At 44.5% G+C, this 19390-nt stretch overlaps 1 protein-coding gene across 1 annotated transcript in view; it reads right to left on the bottom strand.

Annotated features, from left to right (window-relative positions):
- The window catches only part of CA10 (carbonic anhydrase 10), a 683032-nt gene extending 663866 nt beyond the window's left edge, over positions 1-19166 (bottom strand). The window contains exon 1 of the mRNA XM_069200032.1: positions 18092-19166. Coding sequence (XP_069056133.1) covers positions 18092-18152 — 61 coding nt within the window. The 5' untranslated portion in view covers positions 18153-19166. The remainder of the gene's footprint in view (positions 1-18091) is intronic.
- Positions 19167-19390: the final 224 nt, after the last annotated feature.

Raw genomic sequence — 19390 nt, 5'->3', positions numbered from 1 at the left:
CACTGAAAATCTTGTTGGGGCCCTGTTAGGGGGCCCCTGCAGTGCCCATGCCAGTGGCATGGGCACTGCAGGGGCCCCCAGGGGCCCCACGACACCCGTTCCCGCCAGCCTGGTTCTGGCGGTGAAAACCGCCAGAACCAGGCTGGCGGGAAGGGGGTCGGAATCCCCATGGCGGCGCTGCATGCAGCGCCGCCATGGAGGATTCCCTGGGGCAGGGGAAAACCGGCGGGAAACCGCTGGTTCCCCTTTTCTGACCGCGGCTTTACCGCCGTGGTCAGAATGCCCCGGAAGCACCGCCAGCCTGTTGGCGGTGCTTCCTCTGCCCTCTGCCCTGGCGGTGAGACACCGCCAGGGTCAGAATGAGGGCCATAATGTATATATAGAGAGAGATACACATAAACATATATATAGAGAGAGAGCAACACACACACACACACATATATATATATGTATATATATATATATACATATATATATATATATATGTATATTTATCTATCTATTTATATCATAGATCCTCCCTTTCCTAAAGAAATTTACTACAGGTCCCATTGCTCACCTACCATTCATTGGCAAATAAGCAAGATCATTGAAAAGGCAGTCTATGTTCAACCAAAGGACCACATTAATGCTAACCATCTCATGTACGACTACCAGTCTGCTTCAGATCACGTTGTAGTGAGGAGACTACAACCTTACACATTGTGGACGATGCCTTCTTCATCACAAATGAAGATGACTCCTGATAACGCAGGATCTCACAGCTGCCTTTAACACAGTTGACCATCCCCCCTTACTCACCCTGCAGTCCGGCCTAGTCGAGCCCTCGTCAGCTACAGTCTCAATCCTTTTTCCGCTGGAGATCATTGACTTTCAAGAAAAAGACTGAAGTCTGAACATGGAAATCTTCACTGCAATTTCATCCAGCAACTCCCTGACTACGCCTTCTCCTTGAACACCGCCTGCAGCCCTGCACTGCTGAACTTCTACTTTCTCCATGTCTACTCAGAGTGGTGGCTAGACACAGGCAGTAGAAGATCCCACACAAACTTGCAAAGCTGGCAACCCATCCTGACTAGACGTAGGGTGGCCATAGGTTGGATAAGCCCTTGGTTGATCTCTGACTGAGGGATCTTCTGGAGTGGGTAGTAGCGGAGGAGCAGCATATGCATTTGGCAGGTAGACGATAGAATAACAACAGATTTGATGGCATGGGGTCAATTGGTTGAGCGCTTTACAAATGATGAGGCCTCAGGCTCTGAAGCTAGCACTGATATAGAAGAGTGATTGATGGTGGTATTTTATGAGTTGCCATTGTCTAGACAACCAACTGTGTTAAATTCGGAACTCTTGTATGTCGATGCTATATATGACTTGGTTACATTATAGTGTTATTGTATCGCGTGGAGTGATATGTTGCCAACTCTGACACATGTTGTATCACGTAGCTGTATCTATGTAAGTCTCTCTCCTAGGAAAAAAATGTATGGGGGATCTCGCACATCTTGCACTGTACTGTTCTGGTTTAAATAGCAAAAACCAATAAAAAGAGTTGTTAAAACATAAACTTCTACCTTCTCAGAACTTTGTGTTTTATTTTTCTTCTCGTTCGAAGGTAATTGCCAACCGGGCCCAATCCACTTTTTGTATCTGATTCACTCTCCATCACGGTCTGCCATATGTTTTTATTTTGATCAGGTCTGTAATGACTAGGTGTTCATGGTTGATGCTTTCATCTTTTAGGTACTAGTTTTTCCCTCAAATTTAAAAAATCATAACTCCGGTTCAACTAAATGGATCTTTCTTTGCTTTGGTCTCACATTTTTTATTAAAATTTACTCTACTTTTCTAAATTGGAGTGGGGGGTTTTGGGGTTGTGTTTTCACTTTATTACTGTTTGCATGCTGCTTAAACACTTTACACAATGTCTCTAATTTAGGCCTGACTGCTTTGGAGCCAAGTTATCAGAGGGTTAAGCACGGGTTAATTCAGTTAAATTTGTGGTTCACCCTGAAAGGGATTGTGGCTGTTGCTTGAGCAGGGTTAACACTCCACTAAACCAACAACCAGATTTCTCACTCTAGCTCTCTCTTCTAAAGAAAGTCAAACCATTTCTTTCTGAAAGTGACTTAAGAACTGATGTTCAAGCCCTCATAGTCTGGCATTTTGCTGATTGTAATGCTCACCTCTATGGCCTCCCAGACTCCACACTAGCACCTCTTATGGCCATCCTGCACACTGCAGTACATCTCATGCTGGGCCTGAAGAATATGATCACATCACTCCCATCCTGATGGAACTACATTGGCTTCCCTGCTGCCCAGCACGTAGCATTCTCCCCAGCCAGGTTACTCAAAATTGACCATACCACACATGGAGCTTGGTCTTACATGTCTTCATTGCTCTGTCTGTAACCACAAATTAAACATTCCAGACATAAAATCTATTTACCACACCCAAACACTTACATCGCAGTTCTACGGAGTAAATAAGGAACCAAAGGGGTCCCGTCATTGCCAACTCACAAGAGACTACATCTCCCCACTTGTTAAATAAAAAATGCAATTCTTTTACACACACATATATATATGTATATATATATATATATATATATATATATATATATATATATATATATCGCAGCTCCTCTATAAGTCGTTGTGGAGTTCTGACCAAACACCCAGATCCTGTCCTATGAGGCTGTGAAGAGAGAAGAGAATCATCCATGTTTGGCACTGGTGAAGGAGAGACAGGAGTAGTCAAGGGGCTCTCTCAGTCTCGATTGAACCAGTCTCCTCTCTGACATCAGGAACTGGTGAATGATGAGGCAGAAAACCCACGTAATGTACTTTCCAGGGCAGTGAGCAGTCACCTTTTGTCCTTTGCTAGGTACAACCTCGAAAGGTTCAGCATCAAAGGTCGAATCAGATTTGCGTTTTCACAGTTGTGGCACCAATAGTTGATATCCTTCACTAAAAACAATGTTCCTGATACATCAACGCTTGTAGGCATATACTTTCATCCTTTGTTGATTACACAAGTCTGTTTGCCGAAGTTTACCATCTGTTGTAGATCTTCTGTTGGTCGATTGTGATAAGTTGGCTTTCATGGCTCTCCCAAACATCAGGCTGGCAGGACTTTTAACTGTCATTGAATGCGGAGACCGCTAATGGAAGATGGAAGAGTAACATTGAGAGCTGACTTCAGAGCAAGGCTTCTCCAATTTAGCACGTTGGCCAGTCTTTTTGAATGTGCTCATAAAGCGTTTATCAATGCCATTTGCTTGTGGCCATAGAGGTGTGATTTTCTGATGCTTCACATCTAGATGATCAAGAAAGTCTCTAAATTCTTGACTGCTGAGAGGTGGACCATAGTTAGACTTCAGAGTTGAAGGAACACCATATGTTTCAAAAATGCCATCTAACCTCTTTAATGGCTTGTTCTTGAGTAATGGATAAGTGATCCTCTATTAGTGGAAAACAGGAGTATTCATTGATGATCACCATCAATTGATGTCCATTGTCAAGAGGACCAAAGAAATCAAAAGTGATTCTCTTCCACACAAGTTTTGGTAATTCTGACATGTTGAGTGATTTTAGGAGATAAGCAATTGCACAAAGGATAGGCCTTCAACTCTCTTTAAAACCTCTTGTCAAGATGAGGAAAGCAAACCTGAGGAAAGCAAACCTGGTCTTGTAGAGCGTGTTTAGTGGCAATAATTTCACGGTGTCCTTTATATGCCACCTCAATTACTTAATGCTGCAGTGCAAGGAAATGCCTCTTTTTGAATGTTCACCCTCACATTTTTGGACTGATGCTGCTGGTGTTTCGATTCTCAGAGTACAATGAGGCATGCTAACCAGACCTCATTCCCAGTGTTCTAACCCCATGCAAAGTATATCTCGAATTGGATACCCCCAATTGGAAAGGCCTTACTTATTATACCCTAGAATACAGTACCCAGGGCAAGTAAAGAAGAGTGTCCACTCATGGCTGCAGTACTACTTATGCCACCCTTTGTGTGACAAGCCACGAAATGGCTCGCAACCTGCCACTGCAGACTGGAAAGACAGTGTTTTCACAGTCAGTTTGACTTTGCCTTTTAAACTAATGGCAAAGCCACCCTGCTCCTTAACATTATATGGAAGTCTCCCCTAAGGAAGGCCTAGAGAGCCCTATGGCAGGGAGCTGTTTTGTGTTAAGTGAGACTTTCATTATGTCTCAACAGCAACACTTCCAAATTGTCGCTTTGCTGTGGGTAAAGTTGGTAGGGTTACCGGGTGACATCCTCACCACGCTAACTTTTGACTGGGTCTACAAAACTGGGTCATGTGAAGTATAAAAGTAATTGTGACATTAAAGGAGATCTGATGCTCAGGTCAAAATTAGTGTCACTATTAATAGTTGGCCTCTTTTAGAAAAGTGACCACTCTGTGCTCTGCTCGGCCAGCGGCCTCAAAAAGGTACACACATACAGACACCTTCCTGGCTGCCTGGGGATATGTTGAACAACTCCCAAGGTCAAGGACAAAGGCCGTACCACAGTAATGAGGCGCCACCTCCTCTACCAGGATGTCCATTCACAGGATTAGCCTGGAGGCGGGCTTCAATGGGCTGCCTGGCCCAACACCCCTGAGCAGGACGCCTTTTGTCCTTGTAGGCAGTATGGAGAGAGGGCCAGAGGTGGGAAACTCACCCTAAAACTGGTTCTACAGTGGGTGCGTTGTCCCCAGGAAGCCACACCTCTAGGGTGGGCTACCTTGCTGTTCACGGCCGATTAAGGGTTGTGCCATCATAAAGGGGGCAGGAATGTGACATTCTAGGATATCCAGATGCAACACATCACAAGAATTCCATCAAGAGGTAGGAGGACACCCAGTATCCCATTGGCTAGTTACTGCACGGACCCCTCAGGGAACTTTCCAGGGATAAATATGGCACCTCTGGTACGTTCACCCAGAGTACTCGCTGGACCTGGAAAGAAGACAAGAAGGAGACCACACTGCATGCATTGAAAGTGTACAAAGAGAGGCTGTAACACTGTACTGACTGCACATGGTGCACTTTAGGCTAGTGGAATTTGGACCCTGTTCTGTGTGCCTAGCTCAGGGAAAGGCTGATCCCCGGTCTGAAGCAGAAACTCCAAGGGTCAGTTGGCTGGCCCCCTGGAAAAGCACTGAGGATATTAAATCTGAAGGAGCCCAAGCCACATTTCTGGTAGCCACTGCAGCAGTCTGGGAACCCCCAAGGACAATTCAGAGATGGCCAAAATGTGCACCCGTGTCTGCTGGATATAGGTGGCTGGCTCTCCGTATGTTGTACAAAAATTATGTGCACCACCCAAGCAACCCCACGTCAGGTATCCAGAGGTAAAAAGCAGACCACCTAATGCTCTGTTTCTGTGGTAGTGTGGGTGAGCAGTTAGGCTTATCTTGGAGATGTGCTAAGCATTTGTTGTACTCACAGTATCAATACATTTGAAGAATAACTCGAGACCAATTTACAAATATACTTCAGTTTTTTTAAAAACTTTTAAGACCAAGATCATCAATTTATGGTAAGTACTTTTAGTTATGTTTTTTCAAAGTTTAGAAAATGTTCTGTTTTTGTGTGTAGTTACGCTCCATAGGAATGAATGGGAAAATCTTTAAAAATGCATATAAAATCAGAAAGTGCTCTCACAAGTGTCACCTTCTAGTTTTAGGTTGAGGTCGTCGAGTTGTCCTGTGGGCCAGCCAGAGAAGTGTGTGTGTTTCCTGGTTCAATCGGGCTGAAATTCTTGGAGCTGGTGCACAACATAGAGAGAGACCACTTGGAAACACACTGCACAGATGGAGTTAAAGGTAAGCCCGGTGGGTCGCATTGGAGGGTAAAGGTTAGGGAATGGGTTAGGGGCCTCTAGAGCACAGCTGGTTTGTCGATGCAGGGGCCAAGGAGGCTGGATGCAGTGCAGATAGGTCAGCCAGGAGTCATGCATCTTGAAGTCCTTGTAGCCAGGAGCGGGTCACTGGGAGGGTAGTTTGCAGGTCAGCAGGGCCACCCTGGTGGGGGGGGAGGGATCTTGGGTGTCCTGAAGTCCCTCGACTGGTACTTGCTTCTGGGCTTTTGGGCATCCGGAGAGGACTTTGCTTCTAGGTGTCCGGTGTTGGGAGTCCAAAACTCAGTGTAATGATACGTCTCAGGCCCTGAAATCCCCAGTGCCACCAAACTTGGCACATGGGTAGGAGGGCTGCTGAGTCCAGTTCATTGGTCAGCGGTAGGTCGGTGAACTGGACTTCACAGGTTTCATGGCTGCTGGGGCAGGAGAGTGATACCTTTACTCTGATGGGGGTTCTTGGTGATTTTCAGAAGGCTGGAGGTGCTCTGGGGATTTGTAGAGTCCTTCAGGTTTCCAGAAGACACCTCAGCAGTGATTGTTGAGTCCTTGGAGCAGCAGGCAGGCCTTTTTCTTCGTGCAGCAGGACTCCTATTCTCATGCCTCAGGTCTTCTTTGTTCCTGGTCTTCTTGTATCCATCGAATCTGATCTGTTGGTCTAGGGATGTCCACTAATACTGCACTTAGGGGGAGTACCTGGTAGTGTCCAATGGGCCAATTACTTTAGGGTAGCTACACCCAATAAGTGACCACTTCCTGTGGGAAGGGGGGGTCACATGCCTAAACCTGATTGGCTATTTTCCTGCCATGCCGGATGGAGGAAAATGAAATGGAGTGGTCACCTCGCCTGCTTCACCTGAGGGGTGGTGGGCATCCTCCTTTCCTTGCTAGTTTTCCCACCTAAAGTGGGGGCAAAACCATTGGGTAGCCACCTGCTGCTAGGAGCAGGGGAGGGATCATAATTCAAAGGCACTAAAGCCTTTGAAGCTGATCACTGGTGCAGGGTGCCTGCCTTGGGGAGGAGGAGTAACACCTCCTCCCAGGAAAGGCTTTGTTTTCTGGCTCCTGAGAGCAAAAGGCTCTCACTCCAGGAGTCCAGAATCATGTTTGGTGGTGACAGGCTGGCTAGGACCAGTCAGCAACCATACCAGGGCTGTTAAGTTTGGAGGAGCACCTCTAAGGTGCCCACTGAGTACACTTTATAATACATCCAACACTGGCATCAGTGTGGGTTTATTATTCTGAGTTGTTTGATACCAAACAACCCAAGGTTCAGAGGGGCCATCATGTAGCCAGGGAACTTGTAATGACCAGTGTCCAGCACATGCATTGGCTATGGCTCCCCTGTACACTTAAGGTTTAGCAAAGACACAGTAGGGGCATATTTGCTCATGCACACATATGACCTGACATGCATTATAGTGCACCCTGCCTTAGGGCTGTAAGGCCTACCAGAGGGGTGGCTAACCGATAATGCATGCAGTGTTAGTGAGCCTGGCACTCTAGGTGAGTGCCATGTTGAGACTTAAACTTTAGATTCACCTTCTCATGCACTTCAAGGGCAGTCTGCATGAGGCTAGTGAGGGGCCTCTCAGAGTAGCACATTTGGCGCTGCAGCTCAGAGGGTTCTTCTTCAGTGGTGATGCCCTAGGTACCAGGGGTACCATTTACTAGGGACTTACAAAGGTAGCTGAAGTGCCAAACATAGTACAGCTTTGGGGAAAGAGATCTGGCCTTGGGAGCCTGTTTAGCAGAGCCCTGGGCACTTACAGTTTGAAACCACATCATCACAAAAGACCCTTTCTCATACTGGACTTGTGGGTGTTGGTTGTGACTGGATTCATCACTAGTGAGGGACATCAGTCTTCACCAAAGATTTGCACCGTGACCGCTGTGTTGTAAAAGCACATGGTTTGCATTGGCAGCAAAGAGGACTTTGTGGGACCCCGAAATCCATGGCCAGAGGCACCTCCACTCACCTGTGGACCGAGGACTCGACCGGACTTTAACCCTGTAGACCGCATATCATCAGGAGCATATTTGAGCATCTTTCAGCCTGCATCCCTCAGAATCAGTGCCACTCCATTATCATCTATGGCAGCCATACTGTAAAGTTTGGATCTTGCTCTAAAAACACTCTGGTGGCCAGGTAACTGTCTAAAGTATCCTCTCTGCCCCCCTGGACCTCTGTCCTGCTGGAGTTGGTCTCCCAACTCGGGCCAGAGTTGCAAACTAACTTTTATAAACTTTTTCAAAAGTTTCTAAGTTTTTGTTGACCATTGCTTGCTTGTGGTTTATGCTCAAGTTACTTATTCCTTTAAAAATCTATAACTCTGGAACTCTCCAGTGGATTTTTGATGATCAAGGTCTCTAAAGATACATAGAAATCTAATCTATTTTTGCTAACCTGTTGTCTTTTGTGTTCTATGACTTCCTTATTCTGTTGTCTAGTGTTGTTAAATGCTTTATACATTGGTCTTTTGCTAAGAGTTACTGCTTGCAGCCCCAGCTACCCACGGTTGAGCTTAAGGTTGAGTAAATGCGCCTGACTGAACCAAGGATAGTATTTGTCGGTGTACTGTATGGTAAGGCTACCTAGCCATACCATGTAGTACACCTCAAACTCTCACATGCAGACTTTCTAGTATGACAATTCTGGAAGCTTGTAAGACAATACCTTCTTGAGTAATGGACAGTGTGTATTTCACATTTTTGAACTCTTATACTGATATACTGATATTCACTGTTTTGTATGAGAGGTCGAGTGTAATGTTTTCGGGATTGATATGCATAATGTCTTTTAGCATCCATCATGTCACTATCTTTACGCGTTGCAGTAATGATTTGTTCCAAAGAAATAATGGCAGGAGTACTGGACTTTACAGTGAAGTCAATGTAGACTTTAGCAGCTTTGGAAGGGGTACCATGACACTATACTGGCACATAGTCAGCAGGGTTTTGATCTTTCCATAGTCAGTGCACAATGGTGTAGTCATATTCCTGTAATCACATACCCCATTGTTCAATTCTGGGAGGCATCTTGGTTTTTGGATTGCCAAGGGGGTAAGCAATGCCTGATGATTGGTTACAAATGTGAACGTTTTTCCATATAGGAATATGTGGAAATGTTCAGAAGTCTAAACAACTGCTAAATTTTCTTCCTCAGGTTGTGAGTAGGCATATTCAGTTTGTGACAAACGTTTGCTTGCACATGCCACAATTTACTTTCAAGTATTTCAGTGTCCATTGTGTTTGTCAAGGATTGAGCCCCAACCTGACCAGCCTTGTGTCAACAACAACCTCTGTATGAAGCTTTGGATCAAAATAGACCATTTCAGTGGTGTTATCAATTGCATGTTTTATTTTCTTAAAACTTTTTTCACATTCATGAGACCAGTAAAATGAAGCAATTCTTTCTGTTAAGTCTCTTAAGGGAGCACTTACTGTGGGAAAGTCACATAAATATCTTGAACAACTGGCCATGCCAAGAAATGAACATAAAGTGGTACTATCTAGTGGGGGATTGATGACTGACAAAGCGTGTACTTTAGCTGGATCTGACATTGTACCCCCATCAGAAAAGATATGGCCAAAGAACTTGAGTTTTGCTTTGTGAGGCTCACATATCTCAGTGTTCAGAGTTAGACCTGCATCAGCAAGTAAACAACACACTTGTGTAAGAAATTTATCATGTTCATTTTGGGTAGCTTCAAAAACCTATATGTCATCACTGTCATTGAAGGTATTCATAATAGGTTATATGGTACGTCGAATTACATCTTGAAAACGTTCTGCAGCTGATGACACACTGAAACATAAGCCTTTATTTCTGACCAAACCAATATGGGTAGGAATGGTGATAATATCCCTGCAATTTTCTTTGAGTTCCAATTGATGATATCCTTTGTTCAGATCAATATGAGACAAGACTTTGGCACCATTTATCTGTGTGATCATGCCAGAAATGTCTGGACTGGGATGTAATTCTCTTTCAATTGTCTTATTAGCTTGATGCATGTCAACACAGATGCATACAGCTCCTTCACCGACTTTTTTGGGCACCACTGCTATGGGAAAAATCCACTGAGTTGGACCTATAGATCGCTCAATTATATCATGCTTTAGTAATGTCTGAATCTCTTTCTCAACAGCTTCTTGTAGGTAAGATGAATTTTCACTTTCATGGTCTTAAGTTTTCCCGGTCCATGAAATAATGATGGGAACTGACATACTATTTCACGATGAGCATTCATGCGGTAGTTCATGAATGCAGTACCTTGAAGTATGTAAATGTATGCTTGTCTTTTGCCTTTTTGTATCTTGTGGTTGCTATGAATGAACTTCAACTCTTTAATGGTATTGATGCAGCCCATGTATACACTTTAGTCTTCGATGGTGTGAGACAGGGCAAGGGAGACAGCTCATTGTATTTCTCCTCAAGCATAATAGTACTGATGCACCACTGTTAATAATGAAAGATATGGAGCAAACATGCACCTTTAGTATAATCTTCAGACAATGTTTGATTGACTTTTGTCATTTTACTTGTCGATTTTTCTTTGACTCAAATTCTTCTTTGCATGTGGACAGTCCGACGCGCCCACATTTTTCATTTTTCTGAAGTAAACATTGAAATGGCACATCCATCTTCCTCACTGTCACTTGACAATGAAACTGAAAAAAAACTCTTGGATGAAGAATTAAATGACAATCCACTTCATTTTGTGATTTGCCTCAGCTGATGTTGCCGCTTGGCCTTGTGGGCATGCGTAGAACATTGCTTCTCGAACATTCACTTGTCCATTTTGTTTTCTTGTCGTGACACACTAAGTTTTTCCTTCGCTTTGCAAACCATTACAAAATGGTTCTCCTTCCCACAGCCTTTTCATACTTGTCCAATGGTGGAACATTTACCTTCATGTGGAAATGAAAAGCCATTTTAAAGCACAGTTTCTTTTTCTTTAGAGACATCACTTTGTGTCCTTTAGCTTTGTGTTTCTGCTTAATTTAATGTTCTTAGCTGAATCATTCTGGTCACCTCCAGTCTCCATGCCAGCAGCTTGTCGTTCAGCGTGTTCCTCAGCTGTGGCACCCACGAGAACTCACTCCAGACTAGTGGTTTCTCTCAAAATTCATCATCTGAGTGAATCTGACAGATATCTGTCAATAATTTGGAGACTTATGGCTTCTTCATTATTGAGTTATTTGAATTTACAGTGTTGGATGAGTGTATCAAGTCTCTCAACAAATTTGTCAGTTGTTTCACCAACTTTTTGTGGTTCCTGACTGAAAATATGTCTTTTGTAATTGACATTCAGCATTGGATTGAACTTGAGATTTAACAATTCTTTTATTTGAGGTATGCACCTCCATCAGGTCGCAGCAGTTTCTTTATTACATCTTTTACTCCTTCACCAGCAAGATTTTTGAGTTATTTGGCAATCTTTTTGTTGTCTGTTTCTTTAACTGTATCAATGAAATCATCAAGCATTTCTATCCAGACAGTCCATCTGTCACCAAAATGTTGCTTTTTGTCGGTATCAAAGGGAGGTGGTGGTTTCAAGAAGGCAACAATGCCATATTTTGCACTCCATCCAGCAGCCATTGAAAAAGTTCACTATTTTGAATGCCACTCATGACTTTACAGTTGGTCCAACGTGATTCACCAGTCTTGTAAAAACAACCTCTGGGCTTCTGTTTGAGTTGCAGCACCTGGAGTTGAGGTCAGATGCCTTTCTTTCCTCAAGTTTTGGTTCTCATTATGTTATTCTTTACATATCGGATTATCACCACTTCTACTGTATATGCTTCAACTCACAGAGTTCTCTTGCATCTGGCTGTCACTCTTGTATTTTCTGTACCTGGTTGTTACTGCCTTCAACATAGTCGTACTGTATGATTTATAGCCCTATGCCTTGAAGTGGAGCAGTACCTCTTTCACCACCTTCCCGCAAGTTTCTGGCCAATAATACGGAAACTTCTTAATAAGGCTTTTATTATCTTCAAAAGCTTTACTCTGGCTGGAGTGGCGCTTTGACTCCACATATTCCAAATGCTGATCTTCACTTCGACTAAGGCATGTGTGCCACGCACAAGCAGATTACTGGACCAACAGCAAACTCTCTGGGAGAGCACTGCCGATCTTTGGATTACATAGCCCCTATCTCGTCACCAGCTGTAGCTTCCTCCCCAGCCGGGGTACTTCTAAATAACTACACCACACACGGAGCTTGGTCTTACATGTCTTTTTTGCCCTGCCTGTAACCGCAAATTCAGCATTCTAAAAATGAAATCTATTCACTACACCCAAACACTGACATCACACTTCTACGGAGTCCATCAGGAACCTAAAAGGCCCCATCATCACTAACTCACAAGATACTACACAGCACCATCTTCAAAACCAGCTGCATCATTTACAACGCTATCACGACCAGCACCTCTGACTATCTTCCAGACAAGCTCTATTTCTGGCGGATCACAGTACAACCACAGCCAGTGCACCATTAGACTGCAGACTAAGAAGTCTAAAAAGACAGCAGGCCTTTTCCATCCATGCTCCAGGATCTAGAATAACATCCCTATATCCATCAGGATGCCCCACTGCTGATTGAAATTAGGAAAGACTAGAAGACTCACCTCTTTAAAGAAAACTACAGCACAATACATTGACCATCAACAACCCAGCTTCCTTTCCTCTTACTCACTGACTTTATGCTTGTCTTTGACCATGTACAGTCCTCCACTGCCTTTTGTCTAGGTTCACACTATAGAAATACCACATACATACATACATACATATATACAATCATTCATAAAAATTATTGTTATGCATATTGAGAGTAAAGTATTTTCCATGCTATAACGTTACTTTAATCTCTAAGGCTATAATGATTTATTGGGCATGGAGGACTAAATTATGGGGCAAAAATGCAAATTATATGGTACATTCACTATTATTTTTATCCATTTGAAATAGAAATTACATTTTGGTGACATCTGCAAATTATTTTCCAGATAGCATGGCTCATGAAGTAAATCCGTAATTATGCAGTAAACACAGCAGATACCGAATCACCTAAATCTACTGACTCCAACCATTATTGATTGTTTTGTTAACATTCTATTAAAGAAAGTTGAACAATGTTTAAACATTCTAATTCCTGGCAGTGCCCACTGTTAAATGCACTTTGAAGAAAACAGCTTTATCAGACTAACTGCCCAAAAATAAACATGTAGTTTAAAAGTACATAACTAATGCCATGTATAATGGTGACATTTGAAAACCACTTTGCCACCTTATGGTATATGACATTACCAGAATCCTTTGGTGGCAAAAGTGGACCATATCATAGTTACCCTTTATGTTTTTAAAGATATATCCTCACGGAATGTAGCCGTGATAGATGTTGAGGTGAGAACAGTAAATGTATACTTCCCTACAAATTCTTATGATATTTCGTAGTCGATATTCTGCTTTGATGCTTTTGTAGGCCGATATTTTTATACTTGATATTCTGACATACAACCCTGAGGAGGGACCATAAATCACAACAGGGGAGCTTGGAGTGGGTTCTGGTGCTTCTACGCGCCGGCATATTAAATACTCTCGAGGATTACAACATCTGGGATATGACTTGGTGTTTTTTTCATTCGAATAATTTATAGAAACAGCTATTTATCCAGAACACATTTCGATTAATCTGAACAGTGCAGTAACATATCATCACATAGGGCGCTTGAGTAAGGACCCGTTCTTTTAACTCTGTAGCGGTATTGTAAAATGAAAACTGGGAGGCTTTAAGAAGTAGTTTTACACAAAAAAATTGTTTTATGGCGAGAAAATGGACTTTAAGCATTAGAACTCCAGTAATAAAATGTATGAGGGCATATTCATTTGCACATTTGATCCCAATGCAGTAACATTTTATTGGAACATAGTACATTTCATTGGCTATCTACATGTCGACAGATATACAGCTTTAAATGTAAAGATATAGATGCACACATCCATGCCTATACAGTGTCAGCGTGTACATGCACAGATGTACTGAAGATATGCTGTTAAGCATGCAATAACACGGCTCTTCGTGTAACGCATTCGCGTGTACAAACCATTAATAAATGCTGTAGGCAGTTATTTTTTCACAATGCATTCTTATTTGTCTGATATTCAACTGATTTAGCATTACATACCATTCCGAATGTTAAAGTGCGTTAGCTTAAATTGCTGGGGAGGAGGGGTGGGTAGTCTGGGATAAACGTTGTTGTGAGGCGAAGAGATTTAACAAATGTCAGGGCATGCAGTGCCGCGCCATCTGCCACTCTCGGGTAATCCCGCTCTGGGGCTCTGCTGGCGATCCCAACCAAATACAAGGCTTGCATTTAAACCGGTATGGTGTCGACGGGCATTGAAACCGCCTCACCCTGGTGTTTAATATCAATATGACATGATGGATCATTTTTAATTAGTGCCTGCTCAGGGTTAGGATTTTATGAGTGCGCGGGTGGGGTAGTTGGCGCGCAGGGAGTCATTGAAACGCCGAAGTGCGAAAACACTGCACTTCTGCACGCCGGCCCGCACGTGCTTTCATGTTAGTACAGCAGATGCTTTACTATCGAGAGGACTGGCAAGGAGCTGATGCAATTAAATGTCGACATCACGCGAAAAGGTGACACCGATTATTGAAATAATATTTTATTTTTTTAAACGGAAGGTCTGCTCTGCTGAGCAGAACAGTGGAGCGACAACAAAAGGAGTCCGGCCACTATCTGGTAGGCTGTGGAGCTGTCCAGCGCCAGTGGTGCTGAAGCTCGACTTTATACTGCGATCGTGGTGGTTTGAATCCTTACTATACTATACACGTTTAGCTGTATTACTCGGTGCTGTGTGGCCTTCGTGTTTAATATATACTATTTGAGGAGGGGTATTTGATATTTGCTTGGTGTGTGTCACATCGAGATCAATGATATTTAATGGTCACTGTGTGCCCTCTCTGAGCGGTACGTGCAGTGGAACGGGAAGTAGTTGACCATCGTCAGAGGCCAGGTCCAGCCATCTTGGAAATGGCATAAATAGAGTGGAGATTTTTTCACAACCCTCGGCTGTAAATACGAGATGCGGCTGTCCTTGGCACACCATGGTCACGGTGACGTGTTTATATTTTCTACAGGCGGCTTCGGGCCGTTCGTCAGAACCAAACTGGACGGCTGTGGTTTGGAGGTGACAGAAATGTACCCCTTTGGGCTGCCATCCGGTACTGCTCGGTACAAAGGAGGGCGCGGAGCTCTTCTCCATGCCTTACTTGGCGAAGCATTAGCAAACGGGCAAAGAGGGAAAAGCGGCGGTTGTCCAAAGTGCCACGGTATGGATAAGGGACAGTCCCTGTTCTTCCCACGGTGGCAGTCCTTCTTGTCCCAAAAAATAGAGGACATTCACTCAGTGGTTCTCACGACCATTGGTGGGATCTAAATAGCGAAGGAAGGTTGCGCTGCTCTATAAATAGAGGGTAAACACTCTGAAATGTTTTGTTGCTCGAGTAAGTTTTTGCAGAAGATGAATGAAGTGAATGTGGTTACAGCCTGAAGTGCAGGCAGCGGAGATATGCTGTGAAGGCCGCGGTACAGCATGGAGTACTGGTAGGTGACATATGGGTGTGCAGGCCACGGTACAGCATTCAGTAACAGTAGGTGACGTATATTGTGAAGCCCACAGTACAGCAAGTACTGGTAGGTGACGTAAGATGTGCAGGCCACAGTACAGCATGCAGTACTGGAGGTTAAGTATGATGAGAAGGCCACAGCACAGCATGGAGTACTAGGATGTGAAGTATGATGTGAAGGCCACAGTACAGCATACAGTATTATTAAATGACGTATGATGTTCAGGCCACTGTACAGCATGGAGTACTGGTAGGTGAAAAATGATGTGTAGGCCACAGCATGGAGTACTGGCATGTGACGATGATGTGCAGGCCACAGTACAGCATGGAGTACTAGTATGTGACGATGATGTGTAGTTCACAGTAAAGCCTGCAGCAGTGGTTGAAGAGGCATGACATGAAGACCACATCATAGCATGCACTACAGATAGAGAAGGTATGGTGTGAAGGCCACGGTAAAACATGCATTACTGGAGGAGTAGATATGATGCCAAGGTTACAATACTGCACGCAGTGCTGGCTGAGCAGGTGTGACGTGGAAGGCAGGGGGCAGCACTCAGAGGCAGTATCGTGGGTGTAATGTAAAGATGTAACGTGCTTTCTCTAGTACTGACAAAGTCAGATTCGGTGTCGTGGCGCCTAGGCTGCAGCACTCAATACAGGTAGATGACGTGAATACTTGTGTCCTGCAGCCCTAGTACTGGAAGAGGAGGCTGCAGCATCAGTGTCAATAGAATGTGCAGGCCGCATTGTAGCAGGCAGGTAAGGGTGAGGCCACGTTGTACTACTCAAGGATAGGGGGGATTGGTAAAGGCTCACAATCCCGCTTAGTACAGTTAGAGGAGGTACATAATAAATCCCCCACTCTAGCACTGGGTAAAGGAAACGGTGTGTAAAGATGCTACCGGGGCACTCAAGACGGGTAGGGGCAGTGCCATGTGAAGGCCGCGCCGCAGCACTTGATGGCGATAGGTGACAGGGGAGAGGTAAATGTTGGTAAAATGAGAGATATATTCTATAAAGGCCGTGCTGCATCACTCGGTACAGGCAGAGGAGAGGTATCATGGGATGGCCATGCTGCAACACTCGGTACAGGGAGAAACAGTGAAGAAAAGGCTCAGTACAGAGAGAAAAGATGAACGCTGGGAACAGGATAAGGACTTTTCTGCACGTTACAGGCAGGTAAATAGGTGGGGGGATGGGCGGTTGGCTGCCCCCCCAAATAAATGCATTTTGTGATAAATAGTTGGGTACTGGTGATTTCAGTCAGGTATGGCGAGGTGTCTTGTCAGATTACACCAAGAATTACACCAGGAATTTTTACACACAGACAAAAACGCAAACACACTCTCCTTCCTTCTCTGTTAGGAAAGACTTAAAAAACATTGGTTATTTCACAAAAGAATGTGTTTTCTCTCACTTAGCATATCCCTATCATTCCACATTCCTTTCCCTTTCCACTGCTCCTTAAGCCCCTCTCGTTCACCCTGCTTGTCGTATAATGTATTTTAACATTATGTGTGAGTGTGATTATTGGAGACTGTGAAGCTCCCACCCTAATCTTACTGCCCAAGCTATGCCCCTGGTTACAGGTACAGACGTAGTGCTGGAGGTGGGGCGGCAGTCTGTCAAGGTAAAGAAGTTCTGCTAAGGTCGCGCTGCAGCACTCGGCGCAGGTAAAGAGGAGAGGTGCAGAAGGCACCTGGGCGGTGAGGGTGCAGGCGCGTGACTCCGTAAATGGCCACGCGCTATCGATCAGCCGTGCGTCTGTTAACAGACTGCATCTAGCGCGCGCAGGGCAGGCATGGAAGAGCCCCCGCGGGACCGCAGCCCGAGCCTTATTAGAGTTCACAGCAGACACTTTGATGCTGAGAGTGAGCGCCGAAGTGCGCTTTCTTCGCGCTCGGTTTGAAATGTTCCAGCGAACCTTCCCGCCACCCACTGTTGCTGCTACAACATAATTATTCTAGCATGGCTGACATGATGAATTAACAAGTAGGCAGTGCTTTTGAAGTAGACGAGGGGACGTGTTTTCTTCAGAATAAATTGATCTAATCCTTGGCGCTTGACAAGGGGTATGTCATTCATTAATTGGTTGCGCCGGGGTGTCAATTTAAATTACCAGTCTGTTTACAACAGGATCTATAGATCCGGCGACCATAAAACTATTACTCGCAAGCAACACTGTCCCACCACAAATTACACACGCCATCATGCTTACACGTGCGAATGCGCAGATTTTTGCGAAGTACCTCAGTCCAAAAAACATACACTGATTATATAAAGCGAGTTTCAAATATGTCGCTGCACATGTCAGAAAGGCTACGCTAGGTCTTGTAGATATTATACAAATGGTACAATAAAGTTGAAATTAGAACTACGTTTGTTACATCTGTGTTTTAATAGGTATTTCACGGATTCCCGTTTAATTCCACCATCCCGCCCTTGCATTCGGTAATACGCAATTCTGGCGGGATTTATTTAACTTGTGCAAAAATAACGTATATGGCATATTTCTGCCTGCAAAATACACATGTAAATATTTGCTTCATACCTGATATGCAAAAGATGAAATGGGCTTGAAGAATAAAAAACACATCCCAAACAATTTCCATCCTTTGATTTTCATACCAAGTGCATCACTCGACGAGAATGCCAATGCCACAGTTTGAGGCGTTCCAGAAATCTCCCCCGTTCACTTGCTGGAGTTTCCTCCCGAACGCATAGAGACTTGCCAAGTTTCCTTTAGACACGCGACACGCATTTCCTTTTTTGCCAAAGAGGAACATAAACGAGTGGGATCGCCTTCCAAATAGAGAGAAAACCAAGGCGCACTCCAGTCTCGCGCAGACCACTCACTTATCCACTAGATTATTCCACAACAGGGCGCTGGGAGCTTCATGGACACAAAACAACAACCGTCGCAGCTGGGCGTTCAGGCAGAGCCATGCTTGGGTATCCCGGACTACAGTAAGCAAAATCGCAATAAAATCAGCAGAGATGTATTTCGAGGTGAATTGGGAACGCACAGTCGCTCGGCTAGCATCCGATCCCTTTGCCTTCTGCTGATGTAATTCCTCCCAGACTCAGCCAAAATATTTCCATGTCATACCACCGAGGGGCGCTCTCTGCTTGCTTATCGTGCCCTTTTTAACATTGGCGAGAAATAATTCAGTTGATTCCCAGTTCATCGCTTCTCCTCCACGGGTTCCACGCATGCACACCACTTACAAGTTTTGAGGCGGTGGTTAAGGAATTCACTGCCATTAAACAACCGGCATATGTTTTTAACTGGTGAGTCCGATTAGCCGTCACAATACACGGCGGGTCATTAAAAGGAAAAAAACGTGTTTGCTTGTCAGTGGGGAATAAATAAATAAAAAAAAATAACGTTCCTGGACGCTCCCACCGCCAGGGTATGAGTGCTCAGCTTTTAGAAGCAACTTCATCAAGGGGTGCGTGCACGCGCACAAAACACGAGCTGGAGAGCCCAATCGTCAACTTCCTTTTTGGGCATGCACACGTTTTTATTGCTTTTGCAAGTCTTCCGTCCGGTGTACCTCGCCAGGAGAGCAACGGTTGCACCCACAGCCCACAACCGCCGCGGCCGGGGAAACCGTGCCTGCTCTGCGCACCAGATGCAGTTTTAAGTACCGACTGCAGGAGGACAGAGGGCGCTACAGGTCAGCACCTGCTCGCAGTCTCATTTCTAGCGCATCAAGGACAGCACGTAGAGCATGTCCATTATACATCACACGAAACTGATTGAAATTGCAAGCCTTGCTTTCACGCACCCCCACACAGCCTGACAGCAGGAAACAGGATAGCAGGATGGATGGAACACATTTGTTTT

Source organism: Pleurodeles waltl, chromosome 7 (assembly GCF_031143425.1).
Source record: "Pleurodeles waltl isolate 20211129_DDA chromosome 7, aPleWal1.hap1.20221129, whole genome shotgun sequence".
Lineage (NCBI taxonomy): Eukaryota > Metazoa > Chordata > Amphibia > Caudata > Salamandridae > Pleurodeles > Pleurodeles waltl.
The sequence above is the reverse complement of the archived record's forward strand: the minus strand, read 5'-3'. Positions and strand labels throughout refer to the sequence as shown.